This window comes from Littorina saxatilis, linkage group LG2 (assembly GCF_037325665.1).
Source record: "Littorina saxatilis isolate snail1 linkage group LG2, US_GU_Lsax_2.0, whole genome shotgun sequence".
Lineage (NCBI taxonomy): Eukaryota > Metazoa > Mollusca > Gastropoda > Littorinimorpha > Littorinidae > Littorina > Littorina saxatilis.
In genome coordinates, this window is record NC_090246.1 from 2,018,825 (window position 1) to 2,036,904 (window position 18,080).

The 18,080-nt window shown below is 42.6% G+C and overlaps 1 protein-coding gene across 2 annotated transcripts in view; it reads left to right on the forward strand.

Annotated features, from left to right (window-relative positions):
* The window catches only part of LOC138957746 (paired box protein Pax-5-like), a 255,055-nt gene that overhangs the window by 82,765 nt on the left and 154,210 nt on the right, over nucleotides 1–18,080 (forward strand). For both annotated transcript variants that reach the window (XM_070328817.1, XM_070328820.1), the window contains one exon: nucleotides 3,306–3,413. In XM_070328817.1, the coding sequence (XP_070184918.1) occupies nucleotides 3,306–3,413 (108 nt within the window). The remainder of the gene's footprint in view (nucleotides 1–3,305; nucleotides 3,414–18,080) is intronic.

Sequence of the window (18,080 nt, forward strand, 5' to 3'; positions counted from 1 at the left end):
AACATGATACAATAATAAAACGAGAAACAGGTGTGTAAATGCTGCGTGTACTTTGACAGGAAATAACACCGACACGAAGAGACGGGACTCAGAAGCCTGCACAAAATAACTAACAAGACGTAATCAGTTCTACTTCTCTTTTTAAATTTGCCATTGAATCTGGACCAATCATAGGCTACCTCCAACGGAATCACTCGGATTTTAATATCACGAGTTGGCAAGAAATGCAGTTTGTGAATAGTTGGCATTTACTCTTTGAAACGAATGTACCAGCAGAGGAATCTAGACGACTTCTGAGCAGTGGCATATTCTACTGAATTAGGAAGAAACTGAATTGCGGAAAAATTGTACTGACAAAAATGTACTGAACTCAGTTAAAGTGTGATATGAGCTCGTATCATAGCATTCATTTCGGTATGCATGCTGTTCACGAATTACTAGAAAATTAAGGTTTCTTTTGTGTTTCAAAGAGCGTTGGACTGTAAGGTCGCAAATACGCAGTCAATTCTTTCCTCCAAAACAAGAAGTTCTTTTTCAATTAAACCGATGACGTCACCAACGACCTACTTCATATCTTTGTTTTTAATTATCCCTGATTGATAGAACGGACGCAGACGAACTCATTAATTCCAAGAACTTGACGAAGACAACCGCCTCAAGACAGTCATCGCATGACGACCTTTAGTCACCGCAGCTTTGCACATGGACACAACTCCATTTTCAAACACTTTCTTTTGCCCCCCCCCCCCCCCCCCCCACCCCTCTTCTCTGTTGTCTCCTTCCCCAGTTGTATTTGCACGGCGCAGCTCAATGCCTTGCGTGGGAGAGACAATTTCCATCAAGTGTTTTTCATCCTTTTGTATCCCGGCTGCAGGCAGACGACATCTTGTCGGCCATTTTGTTGTCGCTTACCACCTGCCGAGCTGCACCTTTTGCGGCTGTTGGCAAAACGACCTTTAGACTTTCCTTCTTCCTCATGCGGGAAAATAATTGTTGCAGTTTTTGAGGGACTATTGTTGCACGTCTTTTGTGTGTATTTATGCAGGAATGAACTCGCGCAAATTGGTTAAATGTTCCCTTTTGTGCATGCAGGAGAGAGGCAAGGGAGAGAATAGCAGCCGTACAATGCGGGGCGAGAAAATAGCACAGTGAGAATTGTTCAAATGACGCGTTGACACAGAAATGGTGATCAGGCTTTTCAGACTATATGGTTGAACAAATTCTGCAGAAATAATGTCGAAAGAAAATGTCACTGTTTAAAGAAAATATGTAGTGGGTTTTTTGTGTGTTTGTTTTGTTTCTTTTGTTTTATGTGGTGGTTGTCATTTGAGCAACTACAATCACCGCACAATACTTGCACGTGCAACCACCCTTGTGTGTCTGTTGAATGAGCCAGACTGTAAAATATTGAACAGAATATTTATGTTAGATATCTGGTGTGTCTTTTTCTTCTTCGTCTTTTTCATGTTTACAAACAAATTCTGCTTTCTTTTCTGTTGTTCAGAGTGTTTTCTTATCATTTGTGTATTCTCGACAGGGTTTTGATAAGAATATGGTGAATCTCTCACTTTTAGTCTTTTTTTTTCTCCCATCGTTTTCATATTTTAAACAAATACTGCTTTCGGTCCTGTTTTTCCGAGTGTTTTCTTATCATTTGTATATTCTCGACAGGGTTTGATAAAATCATTTTGCTTTCATGCTCAGACAGGACCCGGAATAGGATTCAAAGCTAACACCCAATGCCATTGTCTGGACGAACACGAAACGTCAGGTTTACTTGCTGTCAAGTTCCTCCTAATACTTGACACAAACAGAAGTCCCCTCTGCTATTGGAAAAAATCTGCTTTGAATGTACTCTCAGAATGTAGTTGTCTGCGCAGTGTTAGATTCTTTTGTTTATTTAGCGACCTGACTGAAGTATACACCGGCATAAACATTGCGGCCAGTTAGTGTTTTGACAATGCAGAAAAGAATCTTTTGCATGTGTTTTTGAAACGGAATACCAAACAAAAGCGTTCGAGGTGGTCCCTGAATATTTGATGATAGCAACACAGAGCGAATGGTATCCTCCTCGGGTGCAGACCTGTTGTCTTTGTTGGGCGAGTTTTAAAACCGGTCGGCGGCCATTGTTGAGCAGAGCCATTACCGAGATGTTTCATCGTTATGTTTTCCTTATCTCCGGATCTTGACAGCTTGTCGCGATTCATTTTCACCCTCTCGTCTCATTTCATTTTTCATCTCCAAAAACCAGCGATCGTTTGTTTTAGCGCTGAAGTGGGGAGCTAGAAATCGTATTGTCTCCCCTGCGCCGTCTGCTTTTATCTTCGTCAGTTGTCGCCCTTAGCAAGCAGTTTCGACTTCTGCTTGTTTCATTTGCTGAAGAGTCACAATAATCATGGCCACTGCTTGCTCCAACCACAGACTGGTTTTATCTCCCTTTCCCCCTCTCCTTACCTCCACGTTGCAGTAATTTGCTTTAGAAATTCTCTCGGGAGCAGTTATCTAAAATGTCGAGCCTGTTGTGGATCTGAAAGTTGAGGTCGCTCCGTACTTATTGATTGACGAGTCGCAGTCAGTGACAGGCAAATCGTTTTGCTTTTGTTTTGTCAGGCAATTGAATGGAGTTAGCAGTGTGCGCGCAATTTTCTAAATTGAATGCCTGTGTTGAGTTTAAAGTTGCTTGTATCCCGTCCCGGGCATGTACAACTCTCGGTCTTTCTGTCAGTCTCTCTGCCTGTCTGTGTCTGAGTGTGTGTGTGTGTGTGTCTGTCTGTGTTTGAGTGAGTGTGTGTGTGTCTGTCTGTGTGTGTGTGTGCATGTGTGTGTGTGTATGTGTGTGTGTGTGCATGTGTGTGTGTGTGCATGTGTGTGTGTGTCTCTCTGTCTGTCTCTTTGTCTGCCTGTCTGTCTGTGTCTGTCTGTTTATTTATTTCTGTCGTGAGAAAATTCTGTCGCACACGAACATGAAATCGTGATTTAACTGTAGAAAAAATGTCATGCGTGTGTTTGTGAATAACAAAGATGTGTATGTAACGCTCCGAGGTAAGATTGATCATTTCATCAGGTAACGGCCATAACGTTGCTAATGGCACTACCAGATACGATGACCAAAAAATAGTCCTGCCGACGTTCTCACATTAATGACGTGGTTTTAGTGGTGAGGATTATACGTGTACGTACTAGTAATGACGTCAGCGACGATGAGTATGATCATCTGACCATTTTCCCAAATATCTTGATGACATCACGGATGACAGTTTACGTAAATGACGTCATACTTAACCTCGCTGTGGTTGTTGTTGCAGACATGAAACCAGACATGATGGCGGTGTCGCATGCGGCAGCAGCAGCTGCAGCACAAGTGCATTACGGCAACGCTGCATCACAGCCGCACAGCAATGGGGAAGATGACGGTGAGTTAGCGTCACACACACACACCACACACACACACACACACACACACACACACACACACACACCCACACACACACACACAAACACCCAACACATACACACGCCAGAAGTAGGTCGGGTTATCTCGGGTCGTTCCGATACATTGCTTTTCCTGCCTTCGCTCGAGCGAACAACGCTAACAAATTAGGCCTAGAGCGGTATGGTACCCCTGCCGAGTTAATTTAAGACCCCCGTACCGGATTCCTGACTGGGTTTTGTGTTACCGTATAAATGTTGGTAGACAAAAAGGGGGACGCATCTTAGCGTACAACCACCTCATGTCCCAAATATTATTCTGGGGACAAAAATAGAAATTTAGCATAGCGGGGACGCAGTTTCTGTGAGGACGTAAACTCCCCCTTTAGTTTTCCGGGGGACGCAGTTATATACGCATGGACTCGTTTTACTTTTAAAGTGCTTCTTGAATTACTCACATCAAAGACGGCGCCAGGTCACTCAATGACAATGTTGTTGCTTATTTCTCTCAGTAGGTTTTTGTGTCATGGGTTACCTGCTATTTGTTATATATAGACTTTATGTGCATCAGCGAGTACGTGACATCAGCAGAAAGATGGCTGGTACCCTACTTGTTGGATGGATTCCCACCCGCACCCAATCCGCCCTCTTGTAGCCCCCCCCCCCCCCCCCCAAATGGAAAAACCCTCCCGAATCTCCTCATCTCTTTCTTGGAATGAGTACGAAATCATGCACTTACACCGGACCTCAATAATCACCTATACGCACATATTGCCCTATCTGTGTATTAGAATTCACTGGCATGGAACATCATTAGTAATCATCTACCCACACATTGCTCTGTTTATCTTCTTTCATCGCTGTTGTCTTCTTTTCACTGGTGTGACCTTTCTTGCTTATTCCCTCCTACGCGCATTTTGATTCGTGTTTTACTTAGCCTCTTTTAGGGTGGTTGGATGTGGGGTGAGGGAGGGGGTGGGGGGGGGGCTGCTGGACGTGTGTATGTGTGTGTGTGTGTTTGTGTGTGTGTGTGTCCCATATTTCTCTCCCTCCCTCCCTCCCTCCGTCCCTACCCCTCTCCCTCCCTCCCCTCTCCCTCCCTCCCCCTCTCTCTCTCCTATCCCACCCCCTCCCACCCCTCTCCCACCCCCTCTCAAGAGGCAAAGCCTTCAAGGCTCCCGTAAGAAATCGACAAACAGTAACACAAACTCAATCACTCCGTCACACACACACACACACACACACACACACACACACACACACACACACACACACACACACACACACACACACACACACACACACACACTATTAAACTGCATCAGCATAATTATCATGGCAAAGCTTATCTACAATCATTAACCTACCCTAGAGCTTGCGTATCAAGATAATATACTGTTCAAAAAAAGAAACGCATAGCTTGTGATATTTGGTTAATTTAGTTATATGGCTACAAGGATATCCACCAAACTGCAGAAAATGTTTATCTGGTCGTCGACCTTTCGTCCATTGCCACAAGTGAGCTCTGCACGTGACGCATGCGTTATCAGTGGCTACAATGTCAAAATTGCTCATTTGGCATGACCACTCGTCATGCTTCAGTGTAATCTCGTGAAACTCGGGGAATATTGAGCTCTCACCATGTCTTCCAAAACCCATAAAAGCGGATTGTTCGCCACAAAGAAATCAGACGACAATTCAACGACGAAAGATGGCCCGATTGAGCAGAGAAGACCGCCAAATTGCATTGGGTCGTTTACAAGCAGGCCAAAGTCAAAGTGCAATCGCCAGGCACTTCCACGTGTCCCAGAGCACCATCAGTAGACTGTGGGTCAGGTTTCAAGCCACTGGCTCCGTTGCTGACTTGCCACGAGCGGGAAGACCAAGGGCGACAACTGCTGCTCACGACCGCTTCATACGGCTCCGCCACCTCCGGAATCGTTTCCTGTCGGCCTCATCTTCTGTCCAGGCTCTTCCCGGGCCACACCGATTATCGGACCAGACCGTGCGGAACCGCCTGCATGAAGCTGGTTTGAGAGCTCGCAGACCTCACAGAGGAGCTGTCCTCACCCGCCGCCATCGCCAGAACCGAGTGCAGTGGGGCAACCAGCACCTTCGCTGGACCGTCCGGAATCACTGGAGACATGTGTGGTTCAGCGACGAGTCCTACTTCCTGCTCCAGCGACATGATGGTCGGAGGAGGGTCTACCGGAGAGTAAACGAACGTTACGCGCCCAACTGTGTGGATGAGGCACCCGTTCATGGTGGTGGAGGCGTCATGGTGTGGGGGGCGATCAATACCGCTGGAAGGAGCACCCTGGTGCACGTCCAAGGGCGCATAACTGCCCAGCGATACGTGGAGGAAATTCTGCGCCCACACGCCCTTCCTCTTCTGGCTGACCAGGATGCCATATTCCAGCAGGACAATGCTCGCCCGCACACAGCACGACTCACCACCCAGTTCCTCACCGACCACCATGTCCAGGTGCTTCCCTGGCCATCCATGTCGCCAGACATGAACCCGATAGAACACCTCTGGGATGAATTGGACAGACGTGTGCGCAGGCGAGAAGAAGCGCCGGCAAATCACCGCGATCTATTGCAGGCACTTCAGGAGGAGTGGGACACCATCCCACAGCAAGATATCCGGCATCTGATCCAGTCCATGCCCAGAAGGTGCCGGGCAGTTGTTGCTGCTCAAGGCAGTCACACCCCCTACTGACTTGACAGCCTCGGCACCCAATCGTATTGATTGACTGATTGATTTGAAGATGCAAATGAACTGTGTGTGCATTCAACTGTGTCCATACCAAATTTCAAACAAATAATCTAAATATTGGATTTTCTGTTAATTTTTTCGAAAAATAAAACAAATTTGGCAAGTAGCAACTATGCGTTTCTTTTTTTGAACAGTATATATTCTTGGAATTGTCATACGACTGAGAGTTAAAGATATGGGCGTCACGATGGTCACACTCAGACAGGTTCACATGAGGTTATTTTCCCTGGTCCTCGCACTCCGAAGTCTATGATATTGTCCAGTGACACGTTGTCCTGCTGGCAACCAGCTCCGCGTGCTTGGGCATGAACGGTCACAAAGAAGACCATTATCTCTCATATACTGGCTGTGTGAAAGCTATTAAGGTCAATAACAGAAAAAACAGTGTACTTCCTCACTGCAGCCTTTTTAATCCTGTCCCACTCAATTATCGGCATGTTCCTGTGGTAGCACAACCTCTTGTTTAGAGTACACTATGCACTATGTCTTTGTATCAGAGAGTTGTAATTTTATTTGTAAGGACGTCCTTTCCTGAAACAAATGAAGAGTTGGATTACAACGCTGCAGTGTTCTTCTGCCCTGGATTGTAGCTTGCCCGTCGTAAATCAGCAGTAGATCTGAGGGTTATCTGTCTTTTGCACTGCAGACACTAAGCAATAGGTATCTGCCATGTGGCCACTTTTTCCACTGCTGTCCTCAGTCTTTCTTCATCAAGACTTGTCACTATGGCGAGTGGATCTAAATTCGGAATCGTCATGTGGCTGAGGCATATCTGACATACTCTCAGCGTCGATCTTGTTGTAGCTTATCCTCCTTTCTGAAACAAAAGGCAAAATGCGATTAGTTGTGATGACTACAACCTACACAAATATGAACAGTGTTTTGATACTGAATGGTCGGGTTATACAAGCCACTTTACCTATGCAGCATGGGAACCCTACAATATGCGAAACATATCAACTGACTGCAGCAGCCTGGTTCTTAAAATAATTCTGACGGTCAACACAGTCAACACACTATTCACAGTCCATTTGTTTGGACGACTGTCGTTGTCTCAAAACTCGCATTCTACCTGCTGTCCAAAAGAAGCTAATCTTACGTTGTGCTGCCTTGAAAGAAAATGCCAACAAAGACAAGGAAGCTGTTGCAATGTAAGTTTACCAAACGTTAGCGAATCATGATAGTGCGTAAACAGCAAACAGTACAATCAAAGAATGAAACGCGATACAGATCTATAGATCTAGCATTCAAAAACTGTCTTTCAAATTTAAGGAAGTTGTTGCAAGGTACCACATTTTAGAGACAGAACCTTGACAGTGCATGTTTTAAAACTGAGGCAACATCGTGATCATTTTGACTTTGAAAACAGATTCATTCCATTTCCTTATGTCTGCATGTTCAAGTAAATGGCGGACAGTATTATACTGGCAGAGTAAACTTATTTCTCTCAGTAGGTTTTTGTGTCATGGGTTACCTGCTTTTTGTTATATATATATAGACTTTATGTACATCAGCGAGTACGTGACGTCAACGGAAAGATGGCTGGTACCCTACTTGTTGGATGGATTCCCACCCGCACCCAATCCGCCCTCTTGTAGCCCCCTCCCCCTAATGGAAAAACCCTCCCCAACCTCCTCATCTCTTTCTTGGAATGTACGAAATCATGCACTTACACCGGACCTCAATAATCACATATCCGCACATATTGCCCTATCTGTGTATTGGCATGGAACATCATTAGTAATCATCCCTGCGCCTTGAGTCCGAGTCTGGAGATACGCGCGCGATATAAGACTTCATATATTATTATATTATTATAGTATCTACCCACACATTGCTCTGTTTATCTTCTTTCATCGCTGTTGTCTTCTTTTCACTGGGGTGACCTTTCTTGCTTATTCCCTCCTACGCGCATTTTGATTCGTGTTTTACTTAGCCTCTTTTAGGGTGGTTGGACCTCCGTCCCTCCCTCTCTCCTTCCTCCTACCCTCCCTCCCCCTCTTTCTCCCTCCCTCTCTCTCTCCTATCCCACCCTCTCTCCTATCCCACCCCCTCTCACCCCCTCTCACCCCCTCTCACAACACACATACTCACCCCGCTCCTTTCCACTCTTCAACACACGACCTATAAAGAGTATATAAGGGCAGGTAGGGGCAGCATAGTTAATCGCCAAGCCATATTTATTTTCCTGCAACAGTATGACAACCTATGCTTAGCCAGGGGGTGGGATGTGGGGGTGGGGGAATGTCATGCTCGGGTAGCCGCTTTAACATGCCAGACAACCGCTGTTTTTGCAGTCAAGCAAAGCGACTGGCCCGCCCCCTCTTGGCGTAATGAAGGGTAATTTGGGCTCGCTTCAGTTGCCGTACGGCGAGGTCGCTGGTGACTTTTCTGTGCGCGGTGACTTGGAGTTTTGTTGCGTGGGGTACAGCGGAAAACCCTTTTTTAGACCACATTCCCCCCCCCCCCCCCCATTTTAAGACTTCCTCCCTTTTATAAGACCTTATATTTTTCATAATTTTTGTTCCATAGTCTCTTGAAATTTACTGCTAATTTAAGACTCCTTCCTTTATGTGACCTGATATTTCTTGAACATTGGGAGGTCTTATTTGTGTGTTTTTTCCCTGTATTTCTTTAAAAAAAAATATATTACTGTAGTTGTAAGACTGAAAGAATAGATTGTTAAAGAAAAAGGAATGAACAAAAAAGAGTATAAACAAATGATATCTTTAAAAAAAAAAGTATCTATTTATTTAAAGAAAGAAAGAAAATGTGGTTTTTTTTCCGAAGGCAGAACATGTATTGTCAACGTAGCAGAATAGCAGATCAAACATTATTTCTCTGTTTACTTATTTCTTCATTTCTTTATTTATATATTTCTTTATTTCTTTATTTCTGTATCTATTCATCTATTCATCTATTAATCTGTTTATTTAATTATTTACGTAAATTATTTATTTAACTTATTTAATTATTTATATATTTATGTATTTTTGTATTTATTCATTTATTCATTTATTCATTTATTCATTTATCCATTGAATTAATCAAAGCGTTCTATGACGAAAAATTCAGTTTCATTTACTATTTACGTATCTACCTATTGGAAGAAATGGTAGAGAAAATCAGTCGACACTTGTTGACAAAACAAGACAGCATCTCAAACAGCAGTTGCTCCCCTTACTCCGTCAAACGAATCGTAATCTGACACCCCTCCCAGCAAGCAGCCGCAGCAGCTTTCATTCAAGCTTTTAGCTCAATCCCACGGAAATCTCCGAGTCGTGTTCCGACCGTCTCGGTTCCGCCTCCTCGGGGTCGTCCGCCAGCGGTCGGCAATTTTCGTATCGATCTCTCCGAATGTGATTCAACCAGAGAGAATCGAGAGAGAGAGGCATTGAATACACAGAGGAGTCTGGAACACCGTCTGAGGAATCGGCTCTGTTATGGAAGAAGAGGAAGGAGGGGCTTGTTGTGTAGTTTGGTAGAATAATGCATGAAATGGAAAAAGCGGTACTTGTGTGTGGTTGGGGAGGCTGTTGACGGGAAGATAAGAGACTGGGGCGTATGGGCGGCCATTGTTGGTGCGATGGAAATTGACAGGTCTTGGCGACAGCGTGTCTGGCTGGCCGGGTCTCTGGCCGCCGTTCTACACTTGTTCGATCAGCGCTGCATAATGGCTGCTGGCTTGCTTTTTCTGGGTGGCTTGCTTGTTGAGTGTGTGCAAGCTGCTTCTGCGGGTGCGTCCATGCTTCCTGTTTGATGTTGTTAATTTAGACGAAAGAAAGAAAGAAAAAAACAATGTGAGGAATGTTTTTGTTCTTGTACAAATCTCCCACAACATTAAGAAAAAAATCAATACAGACACACAAATCCACTACATGTGTGCCCCCCCCAATGAAATTTGTTTTTAGCAAAATATAACTTTTTAAAAATGGCAAGAAGTCCAAAATCATTGTATGTAAAGGAAGTTGCACACAAAAAGTATTCAAAAAGGACAATCATGACCTGTCGGCGTCTACAAAGCTATAAATAAGTGAGGTAGCACTTATACTTAAAACTTTGTAGACGCCGATGACGATAATGCTTAATAATTTAATCACTATACAGGTTATGGAGATGACATAGAATGTAGTTTTATTTTCTCCCAGCCCCTAGCTCGTTTCGTGCATGGGTAGACTAGAGATGCGCGTCCTGTCTTGACAGCTAGTTTATTTTCACAACAAACGTCGACCGCGAACAGCAAAACTGACGAATAGAGTGCGCTCAGTACAGAAGAAAATCACAAATGAAACCAATAATGCTGACACAGAAGAGCAGTACATGTTTCGAGCTGTGGGAAGCACTAATATATATACATGTTCCATTATTATTCAATAAAATCGTCTTCATGATGCGCTTGGGTTTTGTTTTGCGTTGCGCTTTTTTTTTTCTGTACACCAACATTCGGCTAAAATGTTTTCAGACAAGAGAACGACTGAAATACTAAGCGTTATTTTTCGTTGTTGATTCTCTTTGTTTCTTTTAGCAACATTGTCCGATGTAATTAAACAAAATAATTACAATTCAAATCAGGTCGATTGCGAGTGACGTAACTGCCTTCACTGTGCAAAAAAACAAATTCTATAAGCTCAAGAGGTCTGGATACATTTGCAAGGGTCAAGCCTCAGCGGGGTAAACAGAACTCATGGCGACAGTGGTCAAGGGGGCACTACTCGAGTTTTTGTTGTTTAGCTGACCGCAGTGGAGGGACACCTTGCTATGTAAATTATGTAATTATTAATTCATTTATTTATTTATTTTATTTATTTATTTGTCTGTTTGTTTTCTTAACTTGTCAAGTGAAATCTTGTGTTTACTTTTTTTCCGGCTTGTGGATTCAAATTTGAGTGTATTGTGTTGTGAATGAGAGTAATGTGCACACGCAGCTATCGCTTTTTAAAGGATTATGTTTGATCGTTTAATTCACTCTACATTTTTTAAATACTTGTTCTTCTTCTTTTATCTCCTTTTCTAAAAGTATAAAATGTGCCTATAAAATGTGCCTATAAAATGTGCCTATAAAATGTGCCTATAAAATGTGCCTATAAAATGTGCCTATAAAATGTGCCTATAAAATGTGCCTGTGCCTATAAAATGTGCCCAAAATGTGCCTATAAAATGTGCCTATAAAATGTGCCCGAAATGTGCCTATTAAATGTGCCTATAAAATGTGCCCTAAATATGCCTATAAAATGTGCCTATAAAATGTGCCCAAAATGTGCCTATAAAATGTGCCTATAAAATGTGCCTATAAAATGTGCCCAAAATGTGCCTATAAAATGTGCCTATAAAATGTGCCTATAAAATGTGCCTATAAAATGTGCCCAAAATGTGCCTATAAAATGTGCCTATAAAATGTGCCTATAAAATGTGCCCGAAATGTGCCTATTAAATGTGCCTATAAAATGTGCCCGAAATATGCCTATAAAACACGCATGAATGCATCTGATGTATGTTCTAATATCAATTTAGTCACATATATAAGATCTGATGCGCAACAGTAATATTTATACGGCTTTTGTCTGTCGGAACTTAAAACACATTGCGTCCTCGGTTTGTATGTCCGCTTCTGCTAAATCTATGTTATTTTAGTTTGAGACAGAAAATAATAATTATGTTCATTTTCCTCGGTCCTATCAGTATTTTTTCAACGTTGGGAGTGCAAGATTCTAATCTGGATGATCAAATTATAAGATTTCCTAACGGTGATATGATTTGTGAATATAAATGCAAGTAAAAGATGATGTTAGCTGGTTATGATAATAAGAAGAAAATAAAAATTTTAACATGAACGAATTTGTTCTCTTTCTCCTCCTATCCGTGATTTTCTGTTTTTATGTACAAGAGCAATAAAACATTTGTTTTATTAAACACCCCAAAACAACAACAAACAAAAACAAACGGACAACAAAAAACCAAGCACAACAACATTTTATCTAAAGGCAAAAATGAAACAAGACTGATGTAACACAAAACACAGACGATAATATAAAAACAGTATGACACCAGAGATAGAAAAACAGCCACAGTATATTATAAACCAGAGATGTTACAGCCGCTATTAACGCTGACAAGTTTAATTCTAACATTTTACGATCAAAGAATGATAGCGTTTCAGTCATTTACTGACTAACGTAGTGACTCACATAATTATCAATTATAATTACGACTATTTTGTTAAATCATATATTTTTTCGAGGATGCGATACTTATGCTTGGTTTTTTTTCCAACCGTTTGTCAATGTTATTATTTTTCTTCGGTCGGGTGCCAAGCAGCTTTTCTGCTGTAAAATTTAAGCGGCAACATAAACGACATTGTCAGTTGCAGTTTCATTGCAAATCTCCACACTTTCGCTCCTTCTTTTCATGTGTGGTAAGCGTATCCGTGTTAGATGTCTGTTTATTTATTTTTCCTGGCACGCATAACTGCTTTGCAGCTCATGAATCAACGAAAACAAATTTCAGCAGCGCCTCACATCCGACATCTCGGCGAACGTGATTCGATTCACTCACTGCTCATGCGCGCGCTGCTGTCAATCTCCCGCGAGTTGAGCTGTGCGCGCGGTTGTCAGTTTCCCGCTGGCGAACAGCGCGGAGGTTGATTTGTGGGCGGGGTTTGTTAGGTGTAGGCGTGGCTATGCGTATCCTCGGCAGGAGGCGTGGTTTCGGGAATTCCCGCCCCTTTTCCGCCCTCCGTTGGCAAAGTGTGCGTTTTGTTGATAATCTCTGGAGGATTTGCGTTGAAATTTCAACCTTTTTCCTATCAAATTTCGCAGCGATTTCAGTCAACACGACCTTTCTTATTTTCTTAAGAGAGAATAAGTAGGCATGCACATTTGAGTTTGCTGTTTTAATGTTGACTTTGGCGAGTTACCGTTTTTTTTTGTTTTTTTTCAAAGTGATAAGTGACTCACACGTACATATTGACATTCCCTGGCCTGTGTGCGAGGCTATGCTATTGAAAATTGTCATAGAATAGCTTTGGCTGGGGAGGGAAAAAAATAATAGGATCACAACGGAACAGGCGTTGCTGCGTGCTTATTGATTGCGGCTTGAAACAACATATTTTTAAGGCAAAGTCGATTGCGAACTCAGGCGAAGAAATGATTAATGCGAGACAGGTTGTGTGCGCGTGTATCATAGTGTGTGTGTGTGTGTGTGCGTGTATCATAGTGTGTGTGTGTGTGTGTGTGTGTGTGTGGTGTGTGTGGGTGTGTGTGTGTGTGGGTGGGTGTGTGTGTGTGTGGATGTGTGCGCGCACGCGCGTATGTGGGTATTCATAGACTCCGTGACGTGGATATCTGTTGCTTGTATCTCATATCTAAGCAACTTCTGTTGGTAGGTATATCATTTACCTACCTCCACTATCGCTGTCCAGGCACCCTCCTTGATAAGGTTCGATAATTAACGAGGGAGGTTGTCGGTCATCAGTTGTCGCGCTTTGCAGACAAGCTATGATCAAAATGCAGCAGTATTACTAGCAAGCGAGAAGTTTGGGGTGGGAGTATGCTAGAAAGAATGTTGGTGATGTTGTCTGAATGTTTATCTTCATCTTGAGGATAGATTTGAGGGTTAAATAACTGTGCAGGTGTGTGTGTGTGCGTGTGTGTGTGTGTGTGTGTGTGTGTGTGTTTGTATGTGTGTATGTGTGTGTGCGTGTGTGTGTGTGTGTGTGTGTGTGTGTGTGTGTGTGTGTGTGTGTGTGTGTGTGTGTGTTTGTATGTGTGTATATGTGTGTGTGTGTGTGTGTGTGTGTGTGTGTGTGTGTGTGTGTGTGTGTGTGTGTGTGTGTGTGTGTTAGGTCTGTCTGTCCTTCAGCATTTCTTTTCTTCTGATTTGTCTTTCAATATAAACTAAGTACAGAACAAAAGCGAAAAAAAACCACCTAATAAATCAGTTCACACACACACACACACACACACACACACACACACACACACACACACACACACACACACACACACACACACACACACACACACACACACACACACACACTCACACTCACACAGAGACGTAGTGTTCTATATATGTTATGGTGTTTTGGGCTGAACATTGTACCAGAATATATTTTACTACTAGAGGAATACCCGGCTTCGCCGGGGTGAATCGCGAGACAGAGACAGACAGCGTGGCGGTTCATCACAATCACCTCTGCAGGCGAAGTCCTGTCAAACGGGATTGAGAATTTTAGAGCTTATTTCTTAGCCCTATATTATCTGTTGTGGCTTCTCAAATGCCAGAACATACAGACAGACAAAAGCCGCTAGAACCCATCACAAACAGAACTCTACAATCCACAGGTTTTTGCCCACACACACACACAAACACACAAACACACACACACACACACACACACAGAGAAGCCGTATATATATATGTATATCTATATCTATAAATATATAGAGATAGGTGACAGTGTATTTTTCGCGTGGCTATAAATTGATTCGACCTTTTCACTTTGACAGTAAGAACAACTTACGGGTGCAAGGGAAGCGTTCTGGACAGCGCAGTGACATTCTAAAAATAGTAACTTAGAAACGGGAATATGGATTGAAGCCACACGAAGGAAGGGAGATAAACGCAAAACACTGGAGAAGATAAGGAAGAGTTACTTGTAATGGTGAAATGAACACAAAAACCAAAATCGGTTCAGCGCTGCGCGCTGAGAGCACGTGTTGAAATATCTCATCGATGATATTGTGTCCGGGGTGTAGCTGAATACGGTGTCCAAATTTGAAAAAGATCCACCGAGAACTTTGGCGTTGTGATGTGGTCTAGCGGCTTTGGTGTGTCGGTATGGGGGCCCGGGTAGCTGAGGTGGAACCAAAATCGGTTCAGCGCTGCGCGCTGAGAGCACGTGTTGAAATATCTCATCGATGAGGTTGTGTCCGGGGTCTCTCTGAATAAGCCCACCAAATTTGAAGCAGATCCATCGAGAACTTTGGCCGTGCATCGCGAAGACACACACACACAGACACACAGACAGACAGACACACAGACAGACAGACACAAGTCGTATATATATATATAGATTTAACTCTTTGTGTCACCGAAAACACAGGCATGTGTGAATTAAAACAACATGCACCGTTCAGGGATTTATCAGTTTTGTTTATGGTTTATTATATATTGATCGTTACTATCTATTCTTTCTTTCTTTTAATTTTGTTTGATATAAATCTGTTTTGGAAGACCATGGCTTGGTTATGAAGTGGTGAAGTGGTTACGTTTTTGGGGCCCCAGTGTGTGTATAATTATGTGTGTGTGTGAATGTGTGTGAACGTGTGTGTGTGTGTGTGTGTGTGTGTGTGTGTGTGTGTGTGTGTGTGTGTGTGTGTGTGTGTGTGTGTGTTTTGCTTCATGCGTATCCCCCCTCCCCCGTACTCTGCCTCCACTGACCCTCCATCCAGAGTTTCTTTTTATCCTATCACGCCCCCCCCTCTCCCTCTCTCAGCAACAAAACCTTTGACTGTGCAAAATAGAGCGATCTTTAGCTGCCTATGCAGAAAACAAAAGGAAGAAAGCCCTCTATTTAACCTGGACTAGAGAACAACTGTAAGATCAAAATGAGTTATATGCGAATGCAGTTTCATGGCACCCGAACACAGAATACATCAGGAAACATTGAAACAAGCAAAAAACATCAATCCTAAGACAAATAATCTTCTATTTCCCCTCCCTGGACCAGCTTCGTATGCATGAAGTGGCTATACAGCTCAGTGGTCGTATGTATGAAGTGGCTATACAGCTCAGTGGTCGTATGCGTGAAGTGGCTATACAGCTCAGTGGTCGTATGCATGAAGGGGCTATACAGCTCAGTGGTCGTATGCATGAAGTGGCTATACAGCTCAGTGGTCGTATGTATGAAGGGGCTACACAGCTCAGTGGTCGTATGCATGAAGGGGCTATACAGCTCAGTGTTCGTATGCATGAAGGGGCTATACAGCTCAGTGGTCGTATGCATGAAGGGGCTATACAGCTCAGTGGTCGTATGCATGAAGTGGATATACAGCTCAGTGGTCGTATGCATGAAGTGGCTATACAGCTGAGTGGTCGTATGCATGAAGTGGCTATACAGCTCAGTGGTCGTATGCATGAAGTGGCTATACAGCTCAGTGGTGGTATGCATGAAGTGGCTATACAGCTCAGTGGTCGTATGTATGAAGTGGCTATACAGCACGGTGGTCGTATGTATGAAGTGGCTATACAGCTCAGTGGTCGTATGCATGAAGTGGCTATACAGCTCAGTGGTGGTATGCATGAAGTGGCTATACAGCTCAGTGGTCGTATGTATGAAGTGGCTATACAGCTCAGTGGTCGTATGAATGCCTTGACTGAATTGAAATAGACGATCTCCGGAAATAACTCTGTCGGGTTCGTATTGTTTGTCAAAGAGTGGATACTCTTGCTTTTATTGAGGCAAGCTTTCCACACGTGCTCCTTGTCCACGTGTTATGTAGTTTCGATACACCCCTTACTATAGGGACTGATCTATATAATGTCACGTGGTGGGAAAGTTTGACTCATTAAAGCAAGAGTATTCACTCTTTCACAACCCATACAAATGACAGAGTTATTTCCGAATGCATCGTCGATTCACACTCACAGGACTCAAAACTGATGAAACAACTTAGCATCTCGCTGAGAGGGGGAGTATGGAAAGCCGTTTGGCTCATAACCATTACACGTGTAATAAATCATAAATACACGTGTAATAAATGATTAATACACGTGTATTTATTTCTTATTGCACGTGTAATTTATCTTTTTACATTTAGTCAAGTTTTGACTAAATGTTTTAACGTAGAGGGGGGAATCGAGACGAGGGTCGTGGTGTATGTGTGTCTGTGTGTCTGTGTGTGTGTGTAGAGCGATTCAGACTAAACTACTGGACCGATCTTTATGAAATTTGACATGAAAGTTCCTGGGTATGAAATCCCCAGACGTTTTTTTCATTTTTTCGATAAATGTCTTTTATGACGTCATATCCGGCTTTTCGTGAAAGTTGAGGCGGCACTGTCACGCTCTCATTTTTCAACCAAATTGGTTGAAATTTTGGTCAAGTAATCTTCGACGAAGCCCGGACTTCGGTATTGCATTTCAGCTTGGTGGCTTAAAAATTAATGAATGACTTTGGTCATTAAAAATCTGAAAATTGTAAAAAAAAAATTTTTTATAAAACGATCCAAATTTACGTTCATCTTATTCCCCATCATTTTCTGATTCCAAAAACATATACATATGTTATATTTGGATTAAAAACAAGCTCTGAAAATTAAAAATATAAAAATTATTATCAAAATTAAATTGTCCAAATCAATTTAAAAACACTTTCATCTTATTCCTTGTCGGTTCCTGATTCCAAAAACATATAGATATGATATGTTTGGATTAAAAACACGCTCAGAAAGTTAAAACGAAGAGTGGTACAGAAAAGCGTGCTATCCTTCTCAGCGCAAGTACTACCCCGCTCTTCTTGTCAATTTCACTGCCTTTGCCGTGCGTGGTGGACTGACGATGCTACGGTCTTGCTGCGTTGCATTGCGTTCAGTTTCATTCTGTGAGTTCGACAGCTACTTGACTAAATGTTGTATTTTCGCCTTACGCGACTTGTTTCTTATGCTATGGAATAGCATAATGATTAAATACAAATGTAATAAATATTTCATACACGTGTAAGAAATGATTAAATACACGTGTAATAAATATTTCATGCACGTGTAAGAAATGTTTATTACGCGTGTATTTAATCCTTTCGTACACGTGTATGACATTTCTATTACACGTGTATTAATCATTAATTACACGTATATTAATTATTCATTACACG